A 25,202-nucleotide genomic window follows, 5' to 3' on the forward strand; every position below is an offset into this window, starting at 1 on the left:
ACTGTGTAATAAAAAACGATAAATTTAAAAGTATAATAAAGCATTCGCCATTATTTGTGTGACTTTGTTTTCTAAAGAGTAACAATAAACGTCCTTCAGTTTTCGCCTTTGCAATAAAGAATTTCCTACAGTTTAATTACTGACAACAAACCAAAATACTTTTTTTTCGTTAAATGCAAACCTTCCGTCACGCACCACAATTGCTAATCTAGATGAAGACATTGTTTACGTTGTACTCATATATTTGAAAAAAGAAAAGATTTTTGATGTATAATTTATAGTACATGAATAAGTAATGGTTACAACAAGAATAATACATATCAGATTCTAACAGTAAACAGATTATATCAAAAAGATCACTTAGACCATACATTATGCGACTAGATAGTGTTTTATTATAAATGACTAGAATGTCACATGCACTTAAAGTTAAAGCCCATTACACCAATCCTTTACGTTATATTAACAGAAACAGATTTACTATTTATTTATTTATTACTAAAATTAAAGCGGTATGATAGTAGTCGTAGTCTCACAATTTTTTTTAGCAGTTTTTTGTCGTTTTTGATGTCAAGTTTCATAAATATTATTTCAAATCTCGAATTCGTCAAGTTAAAATTGAATTTACAGTTGTGAAACTAAATTTCATTTCAGTTAACGACTCTACGACTATACATATTCGCTTTTAATGTAAATAAATTGATCTGAAAAGATGTCAGCGTTAGGATTCATATTTGATTTTTAAACAGATTGCTCACCTATTCTGAGGGTGCTTCAATCACTTACTTTACTTTTGTGTGGGAAAGGGGTGCAAATCGCATCAATACAAAAAAAAGAGATATACAAATTTTGACTCCGAGTAGAGCAAATGATTTAAAAAAATATAGATTGACTATTCGTCCAATGACATCTTTCCTTATATCTGCACCAATTATTTACTATTTTAAGAACAACATATAAAGGGTAGGTGTAGTGTGACAACAAGAAATACGTACATCTGGTCTTGTAATAGGTTTGTCAGTTCAAAATTTAGAAACAAGTAACAACCTTTACCATAAACCGAAACCTATTGAAATTACAATTCAAATTATAGATTACTATAAAAATATACGAAAAAATGTATATTAAGTGATAGGTAATTAATGGTTTTAACTTTTATAATCAAATTCCATATTATACTCGCATAAAAATAACATTTTTGACGAAATCAGTAATTGATACATTTACTCAAAAACATACCTACATTTTATTTGAATGTTGTATGTATTTAAAATTAGCTCTTAATTAGTGGCTTCCCAGTCAAGACTAGTTATAAAATGTTAGAAAATTACTTGTCAAAACAAAATGACTTCACTGATGTGTTGTTCACCAAGTTTTATTTGTTTCGCCATTTCAACGCTCAAACGACCATTTTTCTCTAAAAATGTACTTAAGCGTGATTCTGAATGATAGTAAAAAGGAGTACTTTTGACAAGTAATTTGCAATTTCACATTTATTCACATAATTTTTATCGAACCAACGCGGTAAATGTTGAAAAACCTTTATAAATTACACGACTATTCATTAGTTTTTAAAAAACGATACACCAAACATTATTTTATTACTTAATTTAAAATATTTCAATCCGTTTTTGTCTTTTTTTTATAGAAAATACTCACATGTACCAAACACTGGTCCCAAACAGCGTACCTGGCGCCCGTTTGCCATGCTCTACATACGACCCTGTAGCAAGCATATTGCATTTTTCTAAATAATGATTTCTCACGCTACCTTAAAAGAAATGTTGACATTGGTCATTTGGTGGTTCGTTTTTTAAATCGCAAATTGTAGAAGTTGTTATGAATTGTAGACAATTTATATTCCAATATAATATGCATATATACAGAGGAGTTTCTCACAAAGAAATTATACTATAAAAATGTAACAGTACGAATAACACCTTTACTGAAGGTTTTATTACATACAATAGCTTCACAGACATGAAGACAAAAGAAGGTGATTATTTAACAATCGAAATCTAGCACTCTGGTCTACAGCTCGTCACTAATTGTTTTTATTAGGTCAAGTCTGAATTCAGCGGTTACATATTTTTTCTGCATTTTGGAAAAATGTACTTAATACTTATTTTTAGTTTTTGTAATAGAGAATATTTGGAAACACCTCTTAAAACCAACAAACGATGGTTAGGTAGGTACTCCTTGCCACTATTTTCTAAAATATTTATTCTAAAAAAGTTGAAGATGATGTGGCATTACTTTTACGTTGATTTAGATTAGTTATAACCATTCATTAGAGAAATAGGTACATATTTATAACGATGACGATAATTATTTAAATGCATATAAATTTACTACATCCATAAATCACGCCATTTTTAATGACTGGAAGAACTGTAATAAGAAAAAGACGCGTGAACAACAATATTGTTTTACCATTACAATAATTACAACAACAGTTCTAGAAGTGCCACAGTTGTCAAGAGTAAAAACGATATAACTTTATAAGCAAAAACTACGGAAATTAATAACAATTTGCATATCAGTCATTCTCTTTAATTACAACTAAGGGAATGTTGATGTAAAAACAAACAAAAAAAATCGAACCAATTAAATGACCACTTGGAATGCTTAAAATTTACAATATTGATAGTTGTTTTTGAGTTAGATTGTCAATTTGCTTTGAGAATCACAATTCATTTTAAATTTATAAAAAATAAAATATTTCAGTAGGTACCTACCTAGGTATAGGTACTGTACAAGTAATGGCAGGTAAAAAAAAATTAAATCATACTGTAGGTATTTGAAATAACACAAATTTTGCATAATGGTGACAAATAACAAAAACTACTTTGTTCAACTAATAAGTAGTTTAGTAATGATAGACAAAACATGTTTTGATAATATATCTAATTGTTATAACATTTTATAATTACAGGTATGTAATTTGATATGTTTCAAAATTGAACAGCATCAAGAAATTACGATAATATTTACTACGAGTAGGTATATGTACATTTTGCTTATATATAATCAGTATTACATAGATGAACGATTTTCATATTATATACTCGATTTCATCATTATTCCGCTCTTAATGATGATAAATCAGTTAATTTTTATTATCAATTTTTGGCACAAGCATATTTCTAGTTTTTACTTTAACAAGAAAACTTATTAAAAAATATAAATAAATTTATACAATATAAAAATAAGTGTATACTTCCAATACAAAAAGATATGGCTTTTGTGAATGACTGAAATGCAAATTATTAAATAACTACATTAAAAGGAATCTATTACATAATATCCTAAAATACTTCTTACTGAAATAAATATAGGTACTTATTTTAAACATGAATGCAACTATATTAAACATGTTGAATGAATTCTGGATTGAGAAAAGAAAATCCCATAAATTCCGTTTGATCCAAATTCATCATGAATAATTTATCTGTCGGAGTTAGATCTGTTTTTTCAGAGGTGAATTGTTTATCGAAGTTGCTTACATCTTTACGATGTTTCTGAAATATACACCAGCAAATAAATATACTCAAATGTATACATATAACATATATTCCTAATTACTTACGATTTTTGGCTTGAAAGGTGGTTGAACTTCTCTATTTTCAATTTTATCCCAATCAATACGTCTAAAAAATGCGTGAGCACGTACATCTTCTTCACCATGAGCTCCACAACCCAATCTTTTATTAGGGTTTTTTGTCAAAAGCTGTAAAGAAGATAACAAGACGTGAGTGAGAACATGTTATAATATTGTTGTATTATATAAAATATTCCTATTCGAAATAATGTTGTATAATACTTTTTGTCATTTAACTATAAGAGTGATTTAACATAAAGGAATATTTCAAATAAAAAATAATGGTAATTTTTTGATAATTTTGACTAGATGCACGAATCTTTGCTGCAATAGAAATCTCACGAGTGGACGAAGTCGAGTGGGATTTCTTAATATACTTCGTCCAGCGAGAGATTGGGAGATTTTAAATTATTATTATTATTATTATTATTATTATTATTATTTGGTATGTTGGTTAACAGGTTGTACACCCAAACAAAAACCAACAGTAAACAGCGTTATACAATGCAACAGCTCAAAAAGCGACTGTGTACCCGTTACGGGAAACGCCCCAATTAAACCTCTGAAATGCAGGTAATCAATCTCTTAAATTGTCCAAGACTAATCACAAAAATATCGCACTCACTACAGTTGCTATTAAATAATGTGCAGGCAGTATAAAGAGGGGAACGATGCAGTATATTAGTAACTGCTCGCGGAATATAAAAAAACGACCAGATCTAAGATTTGCCCGAGGCACATTGAAATAAATTTGGGATAACAAGAAGGGAGAATTAATAATGCCGTGTATGATCTTATATAGAAATATCAGAAAACTTGTATTAAATTAACCCAACACTACAAAATGCACTAGAATACATTAATGAAATTAGAGCATAATTTCAGGGCTTGAAGGATATATTTCAAATTTTACGTGCGCTAGGTATTACTTTCTCTAAAAAAAAAATACTTACCCCTTTGCAAACATCCTTGGATTCTTTGGATAAACCCTTTGGATAACTAACATTATGATCTGTAATCGCAGCAAATAATTCTTCTTCGTCTTCACCATCAAAAGGTGGCTGACCAACTAACATTTCATACAACAAAACCCCATAAGCCCACCAATCAACAGATTTTCCATAGGGTTGATACAGAATGATCTACAAGAGAAATTAATCATTCAAGTATACCGTTAAGTTCCTCACACTACATTAGACTATGGGCCACTGTTAAAATGTAGGTACTTAATGCTAAAATCTAATACCACCCTCTCAAAAAAAAAAAAAAAGTAGTTTCAAAATCTAAGCGTAGCACTTAGTCGAGATGACGTATTACGAGACAATTTTGGTAAGTTAATTTTTTTTTCTGTACGGTGGAATTTGACCAATAGTCCAATGTTACGACAAAGGTAAAAATCCAGACCTCTGGAGCTATATAATCTGGAGTACCACAGAAAGTTTTAGTAGTTTTGTCACCCGTAATTCCTTCTTTGCACATGCCAAAATCTGCGATTTTTATATGACCATCTTGGTCTAACAATACGTTATCAAGTTTCAGATCTCTATAAACTATTCCACGGCTATGTAAAAAAAATAAACCAATAGCAATTTCTGCAGAGTAGAAACTGAAACAATTAAACTAGATGATAATTAATTAAATTTATAATGTCTTACACCGCAACAGGTTCTTTAAATTTGCCACATTGTTGAATTTGAAACATTAGATCTCCACCATTTACATATTCCATCACAAAATACAGACGGTCCTAAAACAACAATAAACACAACAAAAACTTAAACTACTACACATGAAAAAACTAAATACCATTGTTTGAAAACATGAATGAAGTTGAACTAGAAATGGAGGCTTATTGGAAAGAGCTAAAACGCGTTTTTCAACCATAGTACATTCAACATCGTCATCTTGAATTATAATATCTTTTTTCAAAATTTTTATTGCATACAGTTCATCTGTTCCTTTTCGTTCAGCCAACATAACCTTGAAGTAAACAGTAGAGAAAAACGATAAAAAATTATCAGTACATTACCTTTCCAAACGAACCTTTACCTAACACCATGAGAAAATTAAAATCGCTTGCCCTGATAATGTCTTTCTTGCCCATATTATGAGGAACATCTTTATCGGCTGTTATAGATGGTTTTTTTGTTATTGATGTTTTCTGAAACAAACACACAATATCCATCGTTAATAAATATGTATAGGTATTTGCTAAAAGTGGGGTACCTATAATTATTATAGCATACATACTTTACACCTAGTTACAAATCTGACTTTCAACAGTAAAATAAACCAGTTAAGTACAAGGATTTTGAATTAAAAAAATCTTAATGGCACTTTGATTTTTATATTTTTTTTCTAAAAATCTTTTAACGGTAGATATTTTATAAGCTATAAATGTCAAATAACAACCACTGCTAATTAAGTATTAATTTAATGAAAGAGTAAACAGAAAGCTATAAAATAGTATAACGGGTGTTTTTTTTAATTTTGGCGTCGAAGTAGGCGTTGAACTGTCGATTGTGAACGCAGTATACTACAGGTTACGGATCACGGATCAGCTGTTTAAATCTTACGTTTTTACACGAGTGGTGCGATCTCAATCGACTCTCCAATGCCTACTTCGACGCCAAATTTAAAAAAAAAACACCCTTTATTATGATATCTACAAGTATATAAATATTTAAGGAAGCCTTTAAAGCACGCGCGACGAGTTTAAGAGCACGACGCGTAGCGGAGTGCTTTTAACGTCGCAAGTGCTTTAATAGTATATTAAAGAACGAGTTTTATAAGGGTTAATTTGGCGCACGAGTTCCAGGTGTAGAAAACGACCTGTAGGGGAGTTTTCTATGGGACGAGTGCGCCAATTATTATTGTTATTATTATTGTTATTTTTTAGAATGTGCACCCTTGTAATTTTTAACAAAAAAAAAAAAATTTTCAAATTCTAGGGAATTTCGTATTATCTAATTGATAATTCAAGCTAACGGATGCAACTACATCTGCAACAGATGTTAAAAAGTAATACGTTTATAGACGTATTATAAACGCAAATTCTAAAAACAGGGATTATGATTCAGATATAATAAAAAAATAATTCAAATGACGATGGACATTAAACATTAATTTTTACACAAGTAAACAAAATGAGCTTATCTGTCAACACTCAACAGATAAAGGTATAAAAAGGCGGGACCGAGCATATATTCTGTGGCGGTCGTGAAAAAGTAGGTAAGTCGAAAATGTTAATTTTTCAGGGCAACGATTCAAAATTCCACATCATTCCTAAAATCCTGTAATTAAATAGAAACTTCTTTCTACCTGTACTTGCTTTCAATATAAGTAAATTTTAAACTGTGAAAATCTGAATTATTTAATTCCATGATTTATTATTAAGGTGTAAACATCGTTAACTCATTTTTGAAATTATTTGACTTACCTACTTTTTCACGACCGCCACAGTATGTAATCCATCAAACTGGCAAGGCCGGATCAATTATTTGCAATCAAATTCCAACGTATTGGGTATTCGTTGGCGCGTATTTACTTAGATTAATTTACATTAACAACGTTTCGTTGTGTTGTTGTTGTTTAGAATTAACCTAATGTTTATGAGTTATCAGCTAGTAAAACGTCTAAGAACATATTATCATAAAAATAAAAGTTTTTTTCGTATCAACTGACTTAATTTCATTCGAGACTTTAAGATCGCTAGATAATAAAAATATTTGAAAAAATAGATACCCTTACCCTCATCTGAGTTTTGATTGTTGCTAGATCGACACCCTCTTCAGGAACTGGAACATTGTAAAATTCACCTTCTTCTTGAGTTAAAAGTTTGAACCAACCATCTGGAGGTGATTTGATAATTTCTGAAATGCCAAACGAGAGCGACCCCATGAAATCATTGCGAGATGTGCGATCCCAATCCCATACTTCAATTAATAAACGTCGATCCTTATCTTCCGCCTTTAATTCACTAAGATTTTTAGGAATAGAATAAATGAAATTAAAAAACAATAAAACCCTTACAAAGTTAGTGTTTCGTTCCAAACTGGATTCAAATTTGATCTGATCGTTTTGGTTTTTTTTTTAACGTTGTCTGAGTCAGGAATGAGTTTGATCTTAACATATGGATCACTTAAACCGTTCGGATCCATTGGAATTAAATTACGACCTTCTACGACTAAAATTAAATATTGTTTTTAACATACGTGTATATTATATGCATATTATATGTATATTATATACATATATACAATGCATGATGTACAAACCAATGACACTAAGTTTATGTCCAGTGTAGGTCATTTTCAATTGGATTCTTCCTCTTCGTTCAGTATGATCACAACCACACAAATTAGGAACACTCTCCTCACATCTCTTATGAACATTCATATCACATGCTGTAACGTAAAATATTTATGTGATTATTTACGTTTCGATAAAATTAATCTGCCGTTTATAAATTTTGAATACTTAATAAAAACAAATAAAAGGGTTCCAAAAGTGAGAAAATCTGTTTTTAATGGAATAAAAATGTGGTAGGATAGAAAAATACCAGAGCGAATATACTTTATGAAAGCTTATGTGCACCTTTATTTTATTAGTAGCAGCTGTTGGCTAGAGAAGCAGGCAACTGACCCAAAGCAAAGAAAATTTTAAAATTATTCCACGAATTGATGAATTAGGTAGGATGATGTTTATCATATACATCATTAACAACTATATACATTTAAATTAATAAAAAAAAGTATCTTAATGAGTACAGTTGATTAGAATGTATTCATATGACAAAAATCTGGCAAGTGAAGATACGTTTGGTGTTTTCTTAACATTATTTCTTTCAGTATATTCATGAAATACGTGCGTACGTATAGCAAAAAATTGTTTAATATTTGGTTAAAATGATAAAATCCCACAATTTTTATTTTTTTTTATATAAGAGTTTCTATAAATACGTTCGCACTGCGTGGGGAGGACCGGTCAAGATACCTCAAGTTAGGAATGTAGGGGGTGATCAAGAAAGACTGTTTAAGTTAGTAACACTGAATTGAATTTTAAATCGTATAACAGGAGTAACTTTCGGTTGTTGATGGCTTGTCGTTGTTAATGCTATACCTACATCAGATATTTGTCAAATAAACCAACAAAACATATCCGGTTGCAGTGTTATAAATAACGGAATTAAAAAAAATTCTTAATTGTACTGCCAACTTAAACAGTCCTTCTTGATCACCCGGTACAATAGACGGAAATAGCGTAAGGGACCATACTGACTGTGCCAATATTTTTCCCAGGTCTTTACAAGAGACTCGGTGGTTGGTACACCGAAATTAGATTTTCCCCGACATCCTGCAGCTTTTACTGCCATAGAATTTTCTGAGGAGCAGCAAATTAAATTAAATCTTCGAAATAAAAATTGCTATTTTCTCAAAAAAATTGTTATGTAAGGTACCAATTTTTTTCATTCGTCGTTTAAGTAGTAGAAGGGTCTATCAAAAAGAGAAGAAAAAAGTGGGGGTTGTCATTTAAAAAAATTGGAGATGACGTCATTGCGCAAAAACCAAGATATCTAGCAAAAACCAATGACGTCATTTAAACAAGTTGTACGTCACAGGGTGGCATTTTTCAAAATAAAATCGACCTGTCCCAGCAATTTTCCAAAAAACATCACATAACGCTACTATGAATTTTGTTCCAAACTTTATGTTCACACTGTATATACAGGGTCTATCAGAACTGGCGGACCAAAATAATACGGTGAAATCATCATCTTCTGGGAATATTAGGAAAAATATTTAAAAAAATCCATCCTCGGATTTTAAAATAAGAACGTTGTTAATTGACCAATCGCGTGTAGATATAAAACTACCTTAAAAATTATATTAGTAACTATCGAAACAAATTTGATTGTTGCAAAGACATAATAATTGAATATACTATCCCACCTCCACCCGGCGGCACGGCAATTTTGCCGGAGTACATACACTATTACGGATATTACTATCAAGTAATAGTGCAGTGCTTATCAACATAATTACCGGCGTCTCGCCTCCGCATTATGACTTTGTTGTGTATTATGTTCTGTGTCAATGTTAAGGAACTTCCTCACGATGTGACATGAGTATAATAATATACCTTTTTGAATTTCAACTACCAACGTGTTACCTAAATCCAGAATTTTTAAATTTTTAAAAAGAGATTGCGGTACTATTCCCGTTGCTGAAATTACAAGTGGTAAAATCGAAATTTTTTCTAAACACCAAAGATTTCTCATAGCAACGGACAGCTCTAAATATTTATTAATTTTTGTGTTATATGTTTGTGTTATATTATGTGAATTTGGAACAGCTATATCTAAAAGATATGCTTGCTTTTGTTGTTTATTTAAAATTATAATGTCTGGTCTGTTATGCTTAATATGAATGTCAGTTAAAATTGTTCTATCAAAATATAACTTGTAACTTATTATGTCATAATAAATTATTTCTGACAATCACAAAAGTCATTAAAAACGCTTAATGTTCACTTCTTCAGAATATTTTTATATGCTTGTCTTATATGGACAGTGTGATGAGAGTGCCACAGTTGCTGCTCAGGAGTACTTACGCAGTTCGTTTTCCCAATTGGGAACATCCTAGCAGAAATACTATAACCTGAAAAATACTATAACCTAAAAACGTCCGTCATTGCACAAACAATGCGGATACAAAACAGTGCATATGCATCATTTGAAATTGAAATGCATCCATAGTTACAAATAAAGCAGGAAAACTAATTTATAGGTAACTTAACATCAACAACAGGATTGGTCAGTTTAAATTGCTTCTTTCCTAATCACTATTTAAGATAGATTTTTTTGAACATTTTTCCTATTATTCCCAGAAGATGATGTTCGCCGTATTATTTTGGTCCGCCAGTTCTGATAGACCCTGTATACAGGGTGTTTTCGAAGTTGAAGCGTTCCTTGTAACAGGAGGTACTATACAATATTCTTAAGAATTTTAGCCTAAATCTTCTTAGTAAAATGTTTGTATTAACGGAGATAATTAATTGTATATTTTTATTGTTTTCTAAAATTTTGAGTGCGGTGTTGAACCACCTGCATTTACCTGTATATTATCAAGAGCTAACTAACCGGTGACGAAAATTCCCCCATTAAGCACCTCTTTCCATTAAACGACGGGGGAGAACTATACTTGGGCCAACCAACAGATATAGTAATAAAACCGCCCCCTAGTACCCACGTATTTTAAATAGCTGCTTCCAATTGGCTTATTCAAAACGTGCGCAAATTTTCGAAAGCCTGATGTACATTCACAAAAATTACTTGACGGCATCCGGCATCTCATTCGTTTTAACCTCGCTTCGGGAGTTTGACCACCTCTTTATGTTTGTTTGTTTTCCTTGTCGTTTTTCGATTTGTATTACCAAAATAGTTTTTTTTCAAGACTTTTGTTTCTCTATTTGAATGACAAATGGCAAAGAACCTGCTTCATTGTGAAACAGGCTTCGGCGTATATCGTTCTACGCAACTAGGCCACATCCCCCTTTTTTTTTATTACTATATCTGTTGGTTGGCCCAAGTATAGAAGGCATGATCTGAAGTTGGCAAAGGACAATTTTCGCACGAGTGCTAGGCAAAATTTCATCACGAATCGGGTTTTCACGTATGGAACTCCCTACCTGAGGAAGTAATTTCCAGCAAGATATGTATTATTCCTTTGTTGTTTACCACTTATTCTTTATTGAATTTGGGTGTAAATTGTTTACATACTTTTTACTGTTTGATGTCTGTAATTTAGGTGTATAAAACTTTAAATGACAGTTATGTGGTTTCGATTGTGGTTTACTATAATTTTGGACGCGTGGGCGTAACAGGCTTGGCCTCTGCCCGAATGCTTATTCTAATAATAATAATAATATTTCTTTTAGAGCTTTAAACATCAAATAACAAAATAGAGCAATAGCAAATCACAGTCCGAGAGGTACACCAAACTATTCATTTGCCAAATCAGTGGATGTTTTTCGTAAAATAGGGTTTTAGCAATAATTTATCAACGTTATTGTAAGATTTTTTCCAACTCTGTCTTTTGTGTTCGAAAATTTTATGATTATCGGAACACAGTAATTGTTGGTTTGGTATTTAGTATGTAGCGAATACGAATTGCGAACAAGAAGTTTTTTTACCAGTTTGTAGATTAAGGGATACTACAAATGAAGGTCCTTGATCTTTCCAGTCTAATTTAATCGCTATACAGATTATAATCGAAATACACGGAATAATTTTATCCACGAGTTACTACTGACTTCATGTAGAACTCAGAAAAATGTATGTATTTAAAAATTCTGCCAAAAAATAAATTATTTTTGAGGTACAATTTTTTATAGTTGCTTTTAGTCTTCTACGTTGTCCAACAACCTCGTAGGTAAAATTTCAGCACATTTTTACACCAATGCGGTTTCCTTGTTTTAAAGCATATTTCCTAGAGGTTACGTTGCATTGGCGTACATTTTATAAAATATGATATACAAGGGTATATTTTAAAAATGTGCCGAAATTTTACCTTCGAGGTTGTGGGACAACCATAAAAAATTGTACCTCAAAAATTAAATATGAATTTATTTTTTGACATAGAATTTTTTAAATATTTTTTCCGAGTCCTACATGAAGCCAGTAGCTCCTGGTTAAAATTGGTTAATTGCGGAATTTCCTCCAAGAGGTACTCCTAATTCTGTTCTTTATGATATGGCAAATCTGCGTTCTCTCAATATGAGACGTAATGATAGCTTTCTGATATTTCTATATAAGATCATACACGGCATTATTAATTCTCCCTTCTTGTTATCCCAAATTTATTTCAATGTGCCTCGGGCAAATCTTAGATCTGGTCGTTTTTTTTATGTTCCGCGAGCAGTTACTAATATACTGCATCGTTCCCCTCTTCATACTGCCTGCACATTATTCAATAGCAACTGTAGTGAGTGCGATATTTTTGCGATTAGTCTTGGACAATTTAAGAGATTGATTACCTGCATTTCAGAGGTTTAATTGAGCGTTTCCCGTAACGGGTACACAGTCGCTTTTTGAGCTGTTGCATTGTATAACGCTGTTTACTGTTGGTTTTTGTTTGGGTGTACAACCTGTTAACCAACATACCAAATAATAATAATAATAATAATAAAATTATTCCGTGTATTTTGATTACAACCTGTATTTTCCAGCGTCGATAACTAACTTTTACAGTTGTCAAGCAATCTCAATTTTAACGACATTTTTGTTCATTACAAAATCATGTATACAGTGGAAGAACTCGCCAATTTATGAAACTTTTCTCTATAACATTTTGCAAAATTCGCAAAAGTTTTCCAAAATTTTTTGCCCCATAATTTTTACCAAACGAGTCTTTTTTGTGATTAACTAGTCTCTATTTTTTTGTAACCATGATTAATCTTAATAATCTATTTTTTTTAACAATGTACCTTTTTTGGCAAGGCTCCGTTTCTATCACAACATAAAATGTTAGCGCCCTTGTCTACAGGCGGGTATACATTTTGATGCCACGTTTATTTCAAATTTTAAATCAATTTGTAACGGTTTTTCGTAAAAATTCCAATAGAAAAAAAAGTTTCATTTAACAAACTCTGCTACATGTTCAAATTAACACACGCATTTGAGATACACCCTGTATGTCAGCAAATGAAAATCCAACTACATATCAGTTTAGCAATAGCAACAGACAGCTTCAACTGTGTTGCTCAAGGAGGTTGATATCACGTTTCTTTCGACTTTTACACTACAATGACGGTATTGGATCAAATTAAACTGTAAAAATCATTGTACCCCTAATTTGCCCTGGCGAAAAAAAATTGTTCAAAATATGTTCGATCAAAGTGGAAAATTCACGCGCAATTGATTGGACTAACTTATACCTACATTAGAAGATGAAAAACAGGAAATTGATTAATCTGCAGTGTGGGTGACAAAATTTACCCGAGTTCTAAAGCTTTTATACATATATTACGAATCGCATCATGACAATCGATATATCAGTCGAAATGGCTTATTAATAATACATTCTGACCTAATTAAAACACTTTCAGGACTTACCAGGTTTTAGCAGTGCCAGACAACTTCTTAGTTTTACATGTATCCGCTTATGTTTTCTTTTTGGCAAATACGAAGGTTTTTTATTCTGACAATAAGTTCAGTGATGTGTAATAAGTCACTTTACTGCACACATTAATTGTCAGTTATTGAAAAATATTTTTAGAAAAGGTTTTACGAAACCATTTGAATAATTATTTTTCAATTAGTTGAAACAATAGGCTGAATTTATAAATTTTCAGCAGCGACATTTGCGTGATTTAAATTACTTACTTGACAAATCGAATTTTAATATTTTATTCATCTGTAGTTATTGCAATAACTCATTCATACATAGTTATAAAAGGAAGCAAAAAAAAAATTAATTTAAATAAAATGTCTTATTGTTCAATAACAATAAACATTATTTGGGCAACAGCAGAGGCAAAGTGGATGACTAGTACTCACGCTGGTCTAGGGTTTGGGGAATTACTCTTGCCTCACCTAATTATTTATTACTCGTTATTACTTGGTAGCAATACCTGTAATTAAGAAATCCAACCTGATGCTCCTTTATCAACCGGTCAGTGCAAAACATAAAAAAAAATAATTACATTACTCTTAGAATACCAATCAAAATGTATCCATTCACATTGCAGTTTCTTTCCCAACGCTCATTGTTACAGTGACAAGTCAGATGAGAGAAACTTCTCGATATGTAGGTATTCGTATTTGAGATTCGATCAATTAAAATCTAAAAAGTTAAAATCTTATCATCATATGAATCGGTCCAATTTCCAATTTCTCTTAAGGAAGTACGTATAGGGCATTCATTTTAAACGTTGGGTAAAGTTGTAAACTCAAAACACCATAACTTACGAAAGCGGCAAATTTTCATTGTATGGGTACCGTAAAGTAGGAATCCCTCTGTTCATATAAAACTGGTACCACGTCGTACTTTCACTATCTTATCGACGAGAAAAAGAAACAGACGTTAAAATATCCACAAGTAAAAAAAAATTAAAACACATTTTGTGATCAGTGACCAAAAAAATGTAAAGAGATTGTTGATTTTAAATAATGTATTTGACAAATAAGATTACTTAATAAAGAAATAAGAGTATGTACTTAGTAAAGTATCCATTACATGTATCTTTTAAAGTAAGTAAAAAATAAATAATAAAATACGTAAACAAATAAAAAATTAATCGTCATCTGAATCAAATTCACTAGATGATTCACCAGTATTGGCAACAAATGTTAATGGTTTCACTTGGTCTTCTAAAAGTTGATCTCGATTCCACCATTCTTTAATTTTGGACCCGAATATATTGAACGCAGTTTTAGATTCACTGAGTTTCGGACAAGTGTCAAAGCAGGCAAGTTTTATTACAAAACCCAACATTTAAAATGAATGCACTATAGTATGTGAATCTTCACCAGTACAGTAAAAATTGATCCAATTCGGGTAAAAAAAAATAATTTTAAAATTTGTTTTTGTTTGTTTCTGTTTTTTCTTCTTATATCTTGTTAATCATTATCAATTTTAGGAAAACATAGTGATTAGAATAATTAAAGAGCAGTTCTTTACAAAAACAAAATATTTATTTTTACTGTAAGTACCTAAATAACTTCTTTTTGGTATTTTTTTTTTAGTATTTGCTCTCATAGCAAATACTGCAAATCACAAATGCCAAATCCTCCTGCGATAAATGTGTTCCATTTGACTAAGCGAAGGCGAAGGCATCTAAAAAAACTGCATTGACAAGTTTTTAAATTATTAAGTCAAAGCTACCTGTCTCAACACTCTTAACTACTTCTGAAATGATTACCTTATCTTCATCATATTTGTTTTAATTTTAAAGTAATGTATCATTGAAGCCAGAATAAAAAACTCTTTCAGATTTGACAAAAAAAAAAGACAAAATAAAAAGTTTAAAATCTAGTAAACTCTGAAATTGTTCTAATAACAGTTTGAAAGAGCTCGGGGCGAATTTTGCGATCATATTGAGTACACAATAGGGCAATCAAAGTTGCAGTTGTTTAAAGATTCACTTATGAAGCCATAATTTTATTTATTATTTTGGAGACGCTTTTGTGTTGAAGTTATAATAAGTATCTACAAAATGATCAACAAAAAAAAAGATAAGGGACGGTATGGAAAACAAAACAAAACTTCTGAAAACATGTGCCGTCATTTTATCTCCACCACTTTAGGTTTTCTGTGAGAGTGATGCCATTTTTATTTTATTGGATTTTGTGGACCGAGTTGAATTCGGATAAATTTTGTTTTCCATAGCTGCCCCTTATTTTATTTTTTTGTTGTTGATCATATCGTGTGATCAAGAAAATTTGTAATTGAGAAATTGGAAATGTCTGTGACTGAACTGCACCCAGAATTTGTCAATGAAAAAAAATCAACGTCAAAAAATAAATTGCAAAAGCTGTAGTTTCACGTATATGTTTACTGATTTATTTACATTAGGACGATAGCCCGAAGCTAAAGGTCGAATTCGTTTCAATGAATTCGGTATCGCGGAAGATTGTTTGCATTAGGTCGTTTCATCGAATTCGCCGTATCGGCTTCGAGAAGTAAGTGACATTTTTTAGAATGGACAAAAACCATGGACCTCTCGTTCGTCCAACGACCACGAATTCGAAGATAATACCTGTATTCGGGCTATCGACCTACTGCAAATGAGTCTCTACTCATTATTAAATTTTTAGCAAAATAAAATGAATTAATTGTAAGTCTTCAAATGCCATTAGAAAGCACATCAATCGATGAAGACATGTGGTTTCATTTACAAGGCTGATTCGATTACTACAAAATTTCTTGATCACATCATGTAGTAAGTTAACATTTGGTTACTTTTACAACAAGCAACGATATTTTAAAAACATCTTACGAAATTTTTGTCTATAGTGAATCTTAACTTTCAGAAGTTAACTGATATTATTTTACCGTCATTTTGAAAGTCAACATAGTTGCAAATATCGTCAAACTTGTTAAATTTATGGGACCAAAAATTGTATTGCTTTACCTAAAAAATCTTTACATGATATTATTACTAATTTCACACTAAAGAGAATATTAATGAATCCCTAAAGCTCGATAATGAATAAATACGAATTATGTACGAATATATTGAAAATAAGAAAATCTCAAGTGACACAAATACATCAAATTCATATTGTACATTAAAAAGCAAATTATTTTATTACATTATTACGAAATTAATTAAATTTATTAAAAACTAATATTAAAAAATTAATTTATATTGTTAATTCTCCGGCTTGAATGGGGTAATAAATACAATAAAACAAAACTTATAAAACGCCCAAATAGTAAGGAAATTCAGCATTCAACCAAATAAAATAGCTATTTATAAGCCGATGAGGTTTGTTCAAATGATTGATATCTATACTGAACACTAAAGAAAATGAATAACAGTAATAAATAATAATATAAAAAAACAAACAATTTTCATATGTATAAAAATGGCGATAATAGGTACCGGTTTAAACTCGCAAAAAAGCTAAAACACCTGCGTGAATTCGTGAAAGTTTCAAGTCACATTTAGCTTTCATAAAATAGAGAAGTCGTCAATACCATGCCCTTTAAATTGAATTATGTACTAGGAAAAGCTCAAGCTTCTAAATAAATAGACAGTACCGAACACATAAGCTTCTACAAGGGAATAATTATTTGCAAATTTAAAGTATCAGGACCAATCAAAATGCAAAAATAATATAAATTCAGGAAGTTGTCGTTAAGTACACAAATTTTTGTTTATATATTTGTTGATTTTACTTAATTTTCCTTCATTTTATATATTGAGAGACTCACCTGACTGAATCTTAAAATTTATTGTAGAAGAGTGGACTTAAAGATCAAATAAAAACAAAAATTCTCAAGTCATTTGTTAACCTAATAACCTAATGAATTCTGGATATTAATTAAATTTTGAATTGGATACCTGTTGTAGTTTTCCTGTCACTTCGGTCGGTGCAACCGGCTACCAGCTTCGGTCAACGTAGCTAAGTCATAGTTTTCCATTCGATTATGAACTCTGGACCTGCGATCAGTGGTTGTACAAACACTGTCTAACTTAAATTCGAACACTAAGAATACTAATGATGCTTTGGTTTCGAACATTAAATATCAGTAATAAATAAGTTGTAATAACCACAGACATTTATCCACCCTTCTTCGTATGGAAAGCGTGATGACTACTAATAATACATCTGCATGAGTCGACTGCATGTTCTCTCAATAAATTTTAATTTAATGCATGCTCTTCTTGACTCATTAAAAGTAACACAATTATGTGTATTGTTTATTAGTTCATTTAATATTGTATATAGTTAATATTAATATTATTAAGTGTGTATACAATTTGTTAGTGTAGATATTAACATCAATAAAATTATCTAAATCGATACACAGCAGAGCATGCATTAATAGATATTTAAATACTTTATTTATTGAATTAAAATATTTATAAATAATTACAGCGTGACACATTCCTTGTTTGTATCTACAAAAACTTTACTACTAGCATGAATCACCCTGTAATATGGTACACAAGCCATTTACAATGCAAGCCAATGAAAGTGGTGTACATAGTTGATTTGTTTTTAATTTTTTGTTACTGACTATAACACAAAATTACATCTAATGTTTCTTTTGGCGAAAGTAAATATAATAACTCTTTTCTAATTATTAACGACATTTATTTGTCGAGTTAGAGCGTTAGAGACTTAGGTATTTAATAAAAAAAAATTGTGGACAGCAACAGCAGAATTTATATCTTTGTTATGTTTTGCAATTACTCTTGTTAGGTTTAAATTCCGAGCGGGACTTAAAAAAAATTATTCTCAACTGAATAAAATCTTTGCTTAAATGTATAGATAAATCTTCCTAACGGTGATTTCCTATGCACACCAAATTATTTCAAAAGAAACATGAGATTTAAATTATAAGCAGTAACTTACTTCTCCGTAAACAATTACGTTACCTATAGCTGCTTCAATAGAGACACACCGTAGATCTACCTTAATAACTTGTGTAGTGTAATAAATAAAAACTTCATGCAAATAAAAATGCAATGCATGCAACGCAAATGCTTAATGGTTTGTTGATGTCTCTTTCTGGGATAACAATAAATCGTTTAAATAGTCAAGTTAAAGTTACAATTTTACAGAACATTACCTGTACACTTCATGCCTTGATGAATCACTCCATAAAGTAATGATCCACAGTGATCACAAAAAGTGGGAGATGAGTACGTATGAGACTTAAAATTATGACGTGTTCGAGTATCCTGTAACGGCAAGAACAAGGACCGTTTTACTTTGTTTATTATCTGTTGAAACAATACTTACATCAGAATCAGCACCTTTGTCGGCACCTGGGCAGGTAAAGGTTACGTATTCGTGACATCGCTTGTGCACAACGAAACTGCAAACTAAATAAAGAGTTAATAACAAACGTTGCTATCAAAAACATTTACAAGAACACCAAGCATACATTTTGTTGTTGATGGTATATTTTCTTAGCCAAAATAAAATAAAGTGAATTAAACATCCTGTTTTAGAGCGAATTGTTGATATACACTTTAATCCTCAGAAATCTATTATACGTATATGTATTGAATTTAATCAAATAAAGCTAAAAATATGAATACTTTAGACATTCAATTCTTCGAAAAAAAAACGAAGCTATTTAAATATTCAAACGTAACAAAAACACGTTATCTAAATATCACAATATTCAGCCTGGAACACGGACCTTTTATTTTATTAACCTACTGAACCTTTTAGTTTTAATTCGTTTGATTCTAACCATCATCAACTCATAACAAAAATGTAAGTACATATATGATATCAAGAATACTTTATTAGATACAAAGTGGCAAATTTTTGTGATTTGATCAGTGATTTTTGCACTATTTTGCGGTATGTATTAACCAAATACACGATATTACAGATCCTTAAATGACCAGTTTTAAAATAAATTAGATTTAAAAGTACCTTCACAAAAAATACTTAAAACTACAGTGTGGAATAAAATGATTTACATCTAGTTACCTTTGCATTACCCTTGTAAAAATACGTAAAGCCGCTCTACAAAAAAAAAGAAAGCCTAACCTCAAAATATATATCCAAATTCCAAATGTGATTTATTGGGAAGGGATGATATGAATGCAAAGTTGAGATTGAAATTAAAAAGGAGCTAACAAAAGCAAGTCACAGCTAGTGTTGAAAGTGGCCACCAACGGGCACCAACGTTTGTTAATTCAATTTAGTAAATTGTAGCAATTGTCAATTCGATTGATGACATTTATTGACAGAACTAATAGTTCGGCACTTCGCAAAAAAAGTAGAGCGGTACAGGAAAATTTACAAGTGCATAAATTCCAAAGGTAACTAGATGTAAATCATTTTATTCCACACTGTATTTAAGTATGTATGTATCTATATTAAGAATTTTTAAGAGCAATTATTGGAAACGTTAACGTCTTTGTTTTGGTTAAATCTACGATTTTAATCGTAAAAATTAGCTTGTATAGCCACCTACGTCAGTGATATTTTAATGGTTACGACATCAAAAGAAAAAATAAGCTACAAAACTTAAGTAAACGTGGTTACTTTAAAGCGGTATTTACAAAAGAAATAAGTTAAATTCTCGTTACACATTTTTTATCTGTAGTAAATGTAGTAGGTATACAGCCGAATACAACCCGGAAGAATTACGTAAAGTATACGTACTTAAATCATTTTCTTCCTAAACGTAATTCTTTTGGATTGTATTTTGTGGAAAATAAGTATCAGAAATACTTTGATGCATGTACTACTTTTTTATAAAACTTTAACATGGTAATTGTGATACCAAATTTATAAAATTAAGATATTAAATGATTTTACCTTGACATTGAAATCCTTGTTTTCCAAAGCCCCTGAAAAAGAAGTGAATTAACAATCCGCATATTCTTTTAACATGTAAATGCTACAATTATAAAGCAAGTTAAAAATCGCATAATTTCTTTTGGCGTTGTATTAAAGGTTTTTCAGAATCAATTATGGGAACACTACACAATACAGGTGTTGTGCGAATATACAGGGTTATTCTAAATGATTGCAGTCGAAGTAGGCCATGCCCATGTTATTACATTTTTGCCGCTTTCATGTGAACTGTCAGTTTTGTCGTTGTCACTTGTCATTTTTTAGGTGAAAAGTGCGGTGATGAGATTTTTATTTATTTTTGTTAAATTAACGATTGAATCCAGAAATATTGAGTTGTTTTGCAATCAATTATTCTAAAAATATTGAGTTGTTTTGTACCCAGTTCGACTCCTGTGTGTGAACGGTGTGTATATACTCACTTATTCACATCATTTTGATGTTCTTTTATATGGAGCGGCAACCATAAATTTTACATTCAGTTTTCACGCCTACTTCGACTACAATCATTTAGAATAACCCTGTATATGTAGTTACATTTCATGCTTATCGGAAAATTAAATTTAGTATCCATGTCAAATACAAATTAAAAAATTCTTGGGGCAGAAGTAGAATTTTTCTTCAAAAAACAACTTCAGATTACTTAAGTACTCCAAAAGAATGTTGTTAGTTTGTTTTCATATGAAATTATTTCTGAAACATGAATACATATTGCTAATCAAAATTTCGAATATAACGAGTTGTAAGTAATGTTATTTTCCAAGATATCTTTTATAGTTATTAATTTAAACAAGACTTAACCTTGTACGCACACATGGCATCACTATGACGCCCTTAGTTTTTTCTTTAAATTATTTTTTTTATGATCACAGAAAAGATAATATTTTAGCAGCTGCGTTTAAACAAATCAAAATTTCGCTCATTCTTCAAAAATAACTTTAAAAGTATTTGCACAGAGTTCACAATCAAAAATTGCCTCAAATATTTATTTATCTACATGTTTAACGTGTTTTGTTACATAGATATACCTATAACAACAAAACAAAAGCAAAGTTCCACTTGAAAATAAACAAACTAGTATTATGAACTTAAGATCACGAAGATCAATAAAAAATTAATCAAAATGGTTACAAAGTGTTTCAATTTATAAATAATCTCCAACAATATCAGTTTTTCTTCAGTTAAAATACTCGTAGCTTACCTAATATTATTTTCTTGAACTACTGCCTCCTGGTTAATTTTATTGGGTACTAGTGAACTGCATCTTCTGAGTATTACGTAGATCTATTTTTATGTATACTTTATGAAGTTGTTTAACTAGACTATATTTATAAGTATTCATTTGATTGCTTTTATTAAATAGCAAAACTCCAACGAAACATTCATGAGAGCAATAAAATTTCTGGGAACATGAAAACTATGTAAATTTGGTTGGTAAACAAACACTTCTATTTCATGTTTAATACACAGCTAATTCCATACGTTCATTTTAATGAAAACTATTGTAATAAAATTACTACAAATTATCATTTTTGCGCTAACAATTAATATCACATATTTTAATGTATTTTCTATTTTGTCAAACTTGCACTATAACATATGAATGAAATTAACTGATTTCTCTTTTATCTGTGTAATTGTCATTCCTGGTTATTATTACAAAACAAAATGTTTTCCTGCATAAAATAATAGTTAATAGGTTTATTATACGTATGTTATTGTAATAAACAATTCCTAAGTAAAATATTCGCAATACTAAGGTAAATGGTTCCTGTTTAAATGCACCCTAATTTTTAATGTTTTAATTCTCATATTTTGACTCTGTAAGACACACGGAATAATTGCATAACGCAGTTAAATATTTGGTGGTATTAAAATAAAATATTATTAAAACATTTCTGAAATATGTAAAAGCGGAATGTGTCATTGGTTGCTTATTTTATTTTAAATGTTTATTTTCTATCTAATCCTTAATATAAACCACTAATGCTCAATGTCAGTGAGAATTGAGAATCTCTTCAATCACACTTTAAGTTAAAAGCAAAATCCAAAAAAGAAAAACTTGGCAATTGTAATTATATGTATAACTCAGATTACCCGTTTACATCAATTGCAGATGTTTCTAATCCACTAAAAGTAAACTATATTTTTAACTATGAATTTCCTCGTAACATCTTTAGTAAAGACAATAATTAAATAAGCCATATAACTTGACATAATCCGTTTACAATCTCCCATTTACTTCAAACTTGTTATCGCTAGTACTGTTCAACTTGATAAAAACAAAAATTAGTCTTCCAATGTATTTTACACATCATGCTTCTTAAATCTTGAAGATATACCAAAACAGAGACTCGTTTATTTATTATTGCTTTGAATTAGAATTCAAGGCTTCTATAAAAACAATTATGGAAGTCGCAGAATTAGTTCCAATTAAACTACAAGTGAAATACAGTGTTAAAATTAAACAGCATCTAACCAACGGAATTCTTTACCAGAGCTGCCAGTAAATAATAACTTCCACATTTTTTGTGAAAAAATGTACAAATGTAACATACTAATAGTTTACGAACACATGAATAAAAAAATCTGTTCACGCTAAACAAATCCTAAGATGTTTTGGTATTCGGTAGCCGATATTAATGGAACAAATTCAGAAAACAGGTCACATTATGTTAAGAGATTTTACTTGACAAGTGACATGGTCGTAATAAGAAATTTACTCGTAACCATAACTAAAAGAAATAAGTTAAATATTAATTTTAAGTAATGGATAACTGATGAATTCATTTATTTTGATGTTTCCTTGGAAAGATCTTACCACAATTTAACAAACCTTCAAAACTGAGATTAAAGATAGAACTAAACTATCGCGTCAAACACGTGATTCAGTTATGATTACTCAATCGGTGTACAAAATAATAATAACAAAACTTAAATGAATGAATTGCCATTACACCTGGGAACAGTTTATGGAATAATCATACATTTATGTACAATAATTTTAACTTGAATAATTTAAATATAACTTTTCATGTTTTTAACTCTTCTGATACTTATACATAATATGTAGTTAGAGATTATAACACTAGATAGAAAATATCTTTTATAATAAAATATCCTTCCTTGAAGTAATATAGTAGAGCGATTTAAACTTCTTCAAAAAAAAACTTATCTTGGTTTTTCTTATCTGCCACAGTGCTTTATCGCCTTCTGACATACCTAGTTACAAAATAATACATACACAAAAGGGTTCTTTATTCAAAATTCAAATAACAATTTTTTAACTGTAAAACGTTAAATTACACATCCACTTGCGGAGTACAAATCTCGACAAACTTTAATAATACGTTTAATAATACGTTTTCTATTGTTAAAAATTACAAAATAGACGACGACTCATATCTACCATCTTACCTAAATTATATTATTAATTGACACTGCTACATGAATTTATAGTTCTAAAATGTGAAACTTTACCCATTATGTATGCGAGTGAGATTGTACATTTTAAATATTTTTTAAAATATATGTTTTGCATCACGATAAACTTTAAAAAGTACGAGTGTCAGGAAGTTAATTTCTGAATGCGTTCACAACCGCCCAACCACAAGCATATAATATAAATATAATAAGTATATATAAATACATATCACTTATAATTTCCGCTTAATTAGGAACTACAATCTCTAAATGCAAATTATACTTCTCTTTAAATAAACGTTTGGCTGCTGAATTATAATGTAATCTAATAAAATTACCTACTTATTTTGAAGTCATAAAAGGTGAATAAATTGTATTAATCGGAAATTGTCTTCAAGATCTGATTAAGCTTTCAATTAAAGAAATGAAATCCATTATTAAAAAATTACAGAATTCAAAACGAAAAAAAAAAATATTAAATAGCTCTTTGTTAATGTTAAGACCTGTGCACTTGAAAAATCTGGGTTTGATATTAATTAATGCAACATTTCAAGCAACTACAAAAATATCATGAATTAAAAAAACTTACCATATAAAATCCTTGCAATGTGAACAGAATGTTGGTTGTTTAAAAAATCTGGGCATGAATCTATGGCCTTTAACGTTATATACATTTTTCTTTTTGAGAGCACCTTTCCTCCCCCGCAAACGCAGACCAAATTTCGTATTTAGATCACTTCCTTCTTCGTTAAAATCTTCTTCAGCCATATTTTGTAACTAAATCAAATAAACAACATATAAAAATAGTAATAGAACACAGAACACTGCCCGTCAAATGTCAATATTCAGGTGCCTATATATCTGTTCTATTGAAGTATATTTAGGTGCAACAGTTGTGTACGAACGTCCGTTTCGCTGTGATAGGAACTCTTTCTGGGGACACCCCACCCATGTGCTAAACGAAGCTAGAGAATGGATGTCGTAGCAAGTAGCGTTGCGCAATCGCATTGATTACTTTTCCGATTGGAACGAACCATTACAGTCTTACCTTACCCTTTATCCCATCTTTTTTTGACTGTTTTTCACCGTTCTTCAACATGGATTCAAAGTACACCTATTCTA

At 30.4% G+C, this 25,202-nt stretch overlaps 1 protein-coding gene across 4 annotated transcripts; it reads right to left on the reverse strand.

Moving 5' to 3' along the window:
* Positions 1-260: 260 nt before the first annotated feature.
* LOC138128913 (protein kinase C, brain isozyme-like) lies at positions 261-25,202 on the reverse strand. 4 transcript variants are annotated; one of them, XM_069045144.1, is made up of 14 exons: positions 24,670-25,202; positions 20,622-20,653; positions 19,080-19,162; positions 18,907-19,018; positions 7,879-8,007; positions 7,634-7,787; positions 7,352-7,580; positions 5,631-5,762; positions 5,408-5,581; positions 5,257-5,348; positions 5,006-5,207; positions 4,555-4,743; positions 3,590-3,730; positions 261-3,521 (listed from the first exon to the last, which is right to left on the reverse strand). In XM_069045144.1, the coding sequence occupies exons 1-14, from the start codon at positions 24,846-24,848 to the stop codon at positions 3,369-3,371; spliced, it is 2,001 nt and encodes a 666-aa protein (XP_068901245.1). In that variant the 5' UTR covers positions 24,849-25,202; the 3' UTR covers positions 261-3,368. The 4 variants fall into 4 exon arrangements, with proteins under 4 accessions (XP_068901245.1, XP_068901259.1, XP_068901249.1 ...); XM_069045158.1 differs by lacking the exons at positions 19,080-19,162; positions 20,622-20,653; positions 24,670-25,202 and adding an exon at positions 17,672-17,770 and having other exon boundaries at positions 18,907-18,924; XM_069045148.1 differs by lacking the exons at positions 18,907-19,018; positions 19,080-19,162; positions 20,622-20,653; positions 24,670-25,202 and adding an exon at positions 17,672-18,771.

The sequence above is a fragment of the Tenebrio molitor genome, chromosome 1 (assembly GCF_963966145.1).
Source record: "Tenebrio molitor chromosome 1, icTenMoli1.1, whole genome shotgun sequence".
Classification (NCBI taxonomy): domain Eukaryota; kingdom Metazoa; phylum Arthropoda; class Insecta; order Coleoptera; family Tenebrionidae; genus Tenebrio; species Tenebrio molitor.

Bases quoted from the DNA above. Each gene is read 5' to 3' on its own strand.
- LOC138128913 (XM_069045144.1), bottom strand. From the start codon at position 24,848: ATGGCTGAAGAAGATTTTAACGAAGAAGGAAGTGATCTAAATACGAAA. The intron at 7,581-7,633 runs GTAAGGGTTTTA...TAAAAATCTTAG, and splicing joins TGGAACGAAACACTAACTTT to TGAATTAAAGGCGGAAGATA. The intron at 3,522-3,589 runs GTAAGTAATTAG...TGTATATTTCAG, and splicing joins CACCTTTCAAGCCAAAAATC to AAACATCGTAAAGATGTAAG.